Source organism: Coffea eugenioides, chromosome 8 (genome assembly GCF_003713205.1).
Source record: "Coffea eugenioides isolate CCC68of chromosome 8, Ceug_1.0, whole genome shotgun sequence".
In the NCBI taxonomy this organism is placed as follows: Eukaryota; Viridiplantae; Streptophyta; class Magnoliopsida; order Gentianales; family Rubiaceae; genus Coffea; species Coffea eugenioides.
In genome coordinates, this window is record NC_040042.1 from 3,536,038 (window position 1) to 3,543,628 (window position 7,591).

General features: G+C 38.3%; 1 protein-coding gene across 1 annotated transcript; it reads right to left on the reverse strand.

The window, feature by feature from the left end:
* Window positions 1–929: 929 nt before the first annotated feature.
* LOC113781145 (protein NRT1/ PTR FAMILY 7.3) lies at window positions 930–6,571 on the reverse strand. Its single transcript, XM_027327008.1, has 5 exons — window positions 6,459–6,571; window positions 6,036–6,153; window positions 3,243–3,460; window positions 2,592–3,154; window positions 930–2,475 (listed from the first exon to the last, which is right to left on the reverse strand). Exons 1-5 carry the CDS (start codon window positions 6,483–6,485, stop codon window positions 1,581–1,583), a joined length of 1,821 nt encoding a protein of 606 aa, XP_027182809.1. The 5' UTR covers window positions 6,486–6,571; the 3' UTR covers window positions 930–1,580.
* Between the last annotated feature and the right edge of the window lie 1,020 nt (window positions 6,572–7,591).

The following is a 7,591-nucleotide window of genomic DNA, read 5'->3' on the forward strand; positions in this document are numbered from 1 at the left end:
TCATTTCTCTTTATCTTTCCACATAACTAATATAGCCTTCCTCTTCTGCCCTTTATGGGTGATACTTTCCGTTCTTTTCTTTCCAGTGCGAGATCTCATCCTCTCATTTTCTTGCCTACAATGCACACACTCTTAAGTTATCTCGACTGCTCATAGGTGCATCAAAATGTCAAAAGGACTAGCTGAAATGTGGCATCAATTAAAATAATTTGCACCTTGTCCTTGAGAAATAAATAGAGCACTTTCTTCTTTTGTTTTCTTTGCCTTCTCTTCTCCAACAATTTATATTGCACTGTTGTCGTTTCTTCCATGCGTTTCCTCTTGCTTCCCTTTTCAACATATTGTCCTGCCCTTCTCTGTCTATGTATTTCACATTCTTTGTTTTTATTATGAGATTTTACATTTCTCAAGTTTTAGCCCTTCATTCTGAACATGGTCTTAATTGCCTTATCCAAATTTTGGATTGCCCTGCATAAGGTGATGCTGCAAAATAGGTCAAGTTAGCCTTAATGCAAAGGGCATGTATAGCTTCCGGGTAGATTTCGTGGAGTTGCTTAGAATGGAATGCTTTTAATTGATAATGCTACTTTTCTTGGTTTGTTCTCAAGCAGCATAAAAAATCTGATGGTAGTGCGAAGCCTCCACCACTTTAAACTGCTTCTTAGTTTTGAGCATTTTAGCCTAAAAATCTGACAGTAATTGTGTGATCACATCTGCTATTTATGTATATAACCACCATTAACAGATTCACCGGTAACCTGAGAAAACTAAGTAGCAAGAAATTGTGTGTATCTGACTATACTTTTGAGTGATGACCCTCTACTCTTTTACGCATGCTATGTAAAACTATTGGTAGAAGATATTTTAGCCATTTAGTTCTTAGAGAATATTGAATTACAACTTCCTGTTTGTTTTGACCTCTTGGCAGTCAAGTGTATTGTTCATTTCTTCTCCATTTCTACTTTACATGGTGCAGACTTAGCTGCTTGATTATCACCTGGCATAAGAGATGTGCAGGAAACATTTCTGTACTGGCATCCATAGACTAATTGTCTTCGACATTGTACATAAATGTTTCTCTGAACCGTAGACCGACTGACTCAGGCTGGACTCAAGATTTATGGTCTTTAGGAGACCAGTAAAATAGGACAAGAAATACAGATATTTTTCATGCGACACTCTGAAAGGCCCCTAACTAGCACATAAACAATCTCCCTGGATGCCCTATGGGCTAACTAAAACTTCAATGAGCTAGGCTTTCAAGAATCAAATAGCCTGGGTGCTGTGATGGCAATGGTGAGAAGGCCATTCGGGGTCTGAGTCCTAATGGATGACAAAATCTGTACAAAACTTCTGTTGCAACCACAATTTCCCAGTCTTATTTAGATAATTTTACCATTGAATGCCTGTAAGGCATTATATTTGTCACTGGCCTCAAACTCCGCAGTCCGGCCTTCGGGGTCTGAGTCCTAATGGATGACAAAATCTGTACAAAACTTCTGTTGCAACCACAATTTCCCAGTCTTATTTAGATAATTTTACCATTGAATGCCTATAAGGCATTATATTTGTCACTGGCCTCAAACTCCGCAGTCCTCTTTCTCAGTGTCTTCCACATACTTCCCTTCAATCTTGGCACTCTTGTACCACTTAGCACAGGCCATGTAGACTGCCAAATCTATTATGGTTAGAAAAGCCAAGAGGAAGTAAAACCTGTCTAAATGACCGTTGTTAAGGTTTATTGGGATCCAACCAGGCATGTCATCTCTGGCAGAGATTCTCATGACTATGCTCACTATCAAGCTGCTAACATAGTTTCCCAGGGAAATCGAGGTCATGCAAAGTGCACTGCCAAAGCTTTTAAGTCCATTAGGAGCTTGATCGTTAAAGAACTCCAGTTGGCCTACGTACATGAAAACTTCTGAAGCACCTATTAAAGCATATTGAGGCACCTGCCAGACGATGCTCAATGAGCTTGAGCCTTCACAGTTTGTGCAATCTATTCTAGCATATTTTCGCCTATAATTCTCCACAATTCCTGCCGAAAGCATTGCCATTACTGCTATTACGAATCCAATCCCCATCCTTTGAAGCTCCGTGAGCCCTTTGGAATCTTTAGTCTCAGTGAGGTCTTTAGCACCACTCTTCTTAATCCTGCTTACTATTGGATCGAGGACTCTCCTGTAGAAAAATATGACAACTGCCACGCTCAATATGTCAAAGCTAGACATGCTCGCAGGAGGGATCTCGAAGTTCCACATCTTTGTCTTCATGGCTGCACCTTGCTCAACAAATATGGATGCCATCTGAGTAAATACCACTGAATAAATTATAGTGCAGAGCCAAATTGGCAGTAGTCTCAGTATGCACTTAACTTCTTCAACTTGAGAAATAGGGCATAGACGCCACCGGTTATAATATCCCTGTTTCTCGTTGAAATCTCTTGAAGCAATGAATGCAGCTCTATCCAAGAACCTGTGGTACACAAGGCAATCCTGACTTAGGATTTGATCAAACAAATTCTATAAAGCTAGGAGCAGACTTGTAGTTAGATTGGCTTCTATTGGGCATCAAAAGCTTTTAGAACTTACTTGAAACCATGGGTGTGGAGCATCTTTCTCGAACCAGTTACAGAACTATCCTTTCCTTCAACTTCAAATAATTCATCATCACTTTGTGGCCCCTCCACTCTCCAGTTCCTTATTGCTGCTACTATTACTTGGGTAAACCTGGAAATAGGATTTCCACAGGGTCTGAAATGCCTGTATCTTGTGGTGCCTGCGAGGAAGAGTACCAATGCTGCCAAGGCAGATGCAGTAGATGCCCAAAACCCTATTGCCCACATTCCTGAATTCTCATAGTAGCCCAAAATGGTGTTTGAGAAGAGTGAGCCAAGGTTTAAAGCCAGGTAGAAATAGCTGAAGAAGGCAACTTTGGAATGCCCTTCTTTTGGATCCTCTTCATCAAATTGGTCAGCACCAAAGGTAGCAATGTTCGGTTGGTACCCTCCATTTCCGAAGGCGACCAGGTAGATGGAGATGTAAAATAGACCAATCTCCCAGCTTGAGTGTTGTGCACAAGTGGTTGTCTCATTTCCACACCCTTTAGGTTTCATCAAGAAAAGGTGTGATGATAGTGATAGAGCTGCCAAACCCTGAAACATAGTAGAGTAGATGCCATTAGAGTGCTCTAGGAAGTAAAAGCCTTGGTACATTTTAGAAGCATGATGTGAGAATACTTACAATGACAAAGATAACCTGGAAGATGGCACAGGTTCTGTATCTTCCCCAGTAAGAGTCGCTGAGGAAAGCTCCAACGAGAGAGAAGATGTAAACAGTTCCAGTCCATTTGCTGACACTGTTGGCAGCATCAGCATTGTTTTGTTGCAGGACTCTTGTAAGGAAGAGAACCAAGTTGACCCCAACACCAAAGAATGCTAGAGTAGCCAGACCTTGGTTTACTATGAAAGTGAGTCAGCAAAACAAAAATGTAGAAGGGTTAGAGACTTGATATGCTGTGAGGTCTAAGAGAAAGATTAGATGTTGATGCTGAAAATGAGAAAATATATATTAGCAATCAAGTTCCATTCTACATTCATTATCTATCCTTAGTTTTCAACAGCTGCTTTTTCCTAGCAAGTTTCGGGCAGACAGTAATTGCTACGTTAGATAACATATTATTGACACACACTTCTGAATTTAGTAGTAAGATCTTTTTGTGAAAATGGAAAAGTCCAGTTAGGAAGACATCTGAGATATGAATCTACATTTTCTTTTCAAGTACCATACGTGTATAGATAGCAATCCACTACTCAAATAAGAAACAATGATCAGCAACCTTGCAACTATATACCTTCTATAGGGAAATTTCAGAGACTGATTGAGAGGTTAAACGCTGATCAGAAAGGGGTACTACTGTTTAATGAAACTTATCCAGTGGCTCAGCATGGTTTTGATGGGGAATAATTAGAGCATGTGCACATGCATGACGGTTCAAATGGTGGTTTATGATTGTCTAATATGCGTATTACAATGATAGACAAGAAACACCCATGTCATTAATGATTCATGTGCAGCATAAACTTTCATTTGCAAATTGAGAAGCCATTAGCAGCTTGCTCCTAAAGTAGCAGAAATGGAGAACCAGAAAAATGCTGTCTTCACAACTAGAAGTCAAGCTTAGGAATTCACTATCTGGTTCCACAATTTGGATGGTTCTGTTTTAAAAATGTTCACTCTGTTTAATTTCTTCACTGGTATCTTGTCATTCTAGATGTTCAATGTCTCTGTAAAGCCAGTCATGCTGGTAATGTAATCCTACTTTGCCTCAAAACCATGTTTGTTCAGTTGGCAGTCTCAACCACACCGGTTACCCTAGGTACAGGTCTTAATAATGCTGCTAATATCTTATGGATGAAGAAAGAATGAGAGGCAGATGCAATAGTTGTTCATAATGCAATTCTCGTGATTGAACCCATAACTATCGACTGAGGTATGCTTACCAAAGAAGCTTGGACAAGTTAACCATCAAGTCTGAGATGTTTTTCGTACATGCAAATGACTCCAAAGCTGTCATCAACAACTATCCCACATAAAATTGAGATGACAAAAGGGTATATTATATTTCCATTTCCTAATTCATTCATTACTTTACAGATTCGGCCTCGGACCTGCTCACATCTACAAGAACTTCCGGCTTGAGCCCTCGTTTCCTTTTAATGTTAGTTTTTTTTTTTCTTCCCTTCCCCTTAGTATGGCTGGACTTATTGTTCAAGAACTACAAAAACTGAAGATTGGTAATTGAAAAAAAAGAAAAAGAGAGAGATGGCGTAATCAAATAACATCAGCATCATCAATACTGAACTAAAGAAAATCCCAGATCAGCATCAAGAGGGCCCAACCTACAAGCAAATTCTACAGCAATGACACCTGGAAGACCGCCCAACTCATCCAGGGAGTTTCAGTGATAACGTGTCAGGAGACTCTTAAGTTACAGCAGTGTCATCAACTACATAAATTTATGGATGCGTTTCCACATCCCACAACACATCTCTGTCTCTCTCCCCATTTTTGTGCCTGTCATGTAGCAGATGATTTTGGTAGCTCCAATTTCCAGCAAGAATTAATTTTCATCGGTTCCTTTTACTGCTTTTGCGTCTACCATAGCTGGATATCTCAGAGGATCCCAATAGATTACAAGAGGCCCTTGACACTTGGATTTTGGCTGTTTCTTTCACTAGGGAAAAGTTACACGTTCCTCTGTTAACCTTCTTTGTCATTTTCCAAGATAGTGTTGGATATCTCCATTTCTCCACCTCCAAACTCCCCGTGCTTATATATAAAAAAAAGGGTTTTCCACACAATAAAAAGGAAATTAACTTCTTGCTCAGATGGAAACTATCTCTTCCTCCTCTTCTTCTTCTCTTTCCTTAATTATTTTTTCTCTTTTGGCTTTATGGGTAGAAACACTGTCTTCAATTTTTGAGGGATGTGTAGGTACTAAGCCAAAAAGAAATGGGATGTTATCAATGTGACGGTTTAAAGGTTTTGAGTTCTGATCAAGAAAAGGATTCACAATTCAAATGTTTTGTTAGATTATATACAAAGGATAAATTAAATACGGATTGAGAAGTAATTAACAATAATTAATTTCTTCTAGTGTGTGGGTGGACAATAGTTGGGCATTCTTGAAAATGGTGCAAGTTTTTGGTATCATGAACTCTGTACTGATTCTGAGGCGGCGGTCACTTTGTCAGAAGTCAAAAACTTTAGAATTCCCAAAAACCCACTTAAAAAAGAAAATCTAAAAATGCATACCCAACAAATATTGTACTCCTAAAATACAACAGTACTACAAACTAGAAAGGTGGACGGAAAAGACAATGTTCACATATTTGTTTACAGATAGGGATAAACACAATAGCATATCATATTACTAAAAAAACAGATAAGGAGTGTACAATATCACAAACATATCTTTATTTTATTTTTCCGAAAAGAAGAAAGAATTGGATTGCAGGGCTTTTCTGTGCTTACAGAGAATGATAATTCCAGCAATCCATCTTCCAGTCTTGCCCCGGATTGCTGGCCTGCCATGCATATCAACAGTACCATCAAGAGTGTACCTTTCTTCTTGATTTTCTTTCAGCTTCTCCTGCAAAAATTAGTCCATGCATGTCATTTTTCTGTATTTTGCTTCTTGCATGTGAAGCAAAAGTAAGGCTTAAATAAGGCGCCATGGATAAACTTATCCATGGCTCAAATGAGGCTCCATGACTTAAATGAGGATCCATAGAGAAACTGAGACAAGCTAAGAAATATGTGTGTGTGTGTGTGTGTGTGTGTGCTTGTGTCGTGATAGTGTGTGTGTGAGAATGGAAATTTGTGTCTTTGTGATCTAGATTTCTCTTCAAAATGGGGAGGAACATAGAAGGTGGAGCAGTGAAGATCATGACTGACCTCTTTAGAAACTTGAAAAGAAGCCATTGATGAGGAGGGAGGAAATTTTGGTAGCTACAATCTAAGTTGATGGAAGAGAGAAATTAGTTGGTATTGGAAGATGAACAAAATGAATACAGGAAAGGTTGAGATTAAAAGGAAGATATAGGGGGGTGGTGTATATATAGAAAATGAGGAAAGATATGGACGGTCGAGATTAGATGATGAAAAATGGGAAGACAACCAGATTGCCAGAATTCCAGAACATGTTACAATTATGTACTACTTGTTTGAATATTGAAAATGATGAGAGTTTTTTTTTTTTTTTTTCTCAAATGGGGTCCTTCGAAATATTTATGCTGTCTCACATTTGACTAAAATGGATTTTGACATTGGACAATCCCAATTAAATCTTGGCTGAGGCTTTTGAGAGGCGTTGGTAGAAAAGTGAGATTTGTGACATGACATTTTGGAGGTCCCTTTAGCCATTTTGAGGCTGAGGTTAAATTCAAAGAAAGATGATGATAAAAGTTTTGTGCATTTTTTTATTATTCTCTTTGTAACCAGAATGATGAGATCATCCTTGTGATCCTTAATTTACATAAGCCATTACTTTCTTTCGTCCCTATACTTACTGTGACTTAATAAGTAACCACAAATTCCCAAGTTTGATTATTAGGGCTTCATAAATATCTAATTGAAAAAATTTTTGTACTTAAGCTATATTATGCATATTGATATTTTTGAATTGGAAATACGTGAGAGGGCCAAAGATTTACCCAAGTTTGACCTTTTGGAGCAAAGGTTTACTCAAATTGCAGAAGATTATTTCTACCTTTCTCAAACCATTTATTATTTGCCAAAGATAACAAAAGATCAAAGTAGTAATAAGATGGGATTCCAAAGGTGATCAGTCCATGACGCCAAGCAAGATATATACCTGCTCATATGCATGCCCATTTGGATATCAACAACTAGGAGGAAAAAGGTATTCATGATTGTAATAAAACTGTCCATAATCTCATCTCATGGTAGAATAAGAAGTGATTCTAGCTATTCATAATTGAAGTTATCTAATGGAATAAATGCATCAATTATCATCACCTTCTATGCTCTAGAACACTTTTGTTTGACATTTTTGAACCAGTCGGCTA

What these genes read in the sequence shown, in the direction of transcription:
- LOC113781145 (XM_027327008.1), bottom strand. Translation starts at nt 6,485, where the DNA reads ATGGCTTCTTTTCAAGTTTCTAAAGAG. An exon ending in CTTTTCAAGTTTCTAAAGAG is followed by an intron (nt 6,154 to 6,458) that starts GTCAGTCATGAT and finishes TAATTTTTGCAG; the next exon opens with GAGAAGCTGAAAGAAAATCA. An exon ending in TGCTGGAATTATCATTCTCT is followed by an intron (nt 3,461 to 6,035) that starts GTAAGCACAGAA and finishes TCACTTTCATAG; the next exon opens with TAAACCAAGGTCTGGCTACT.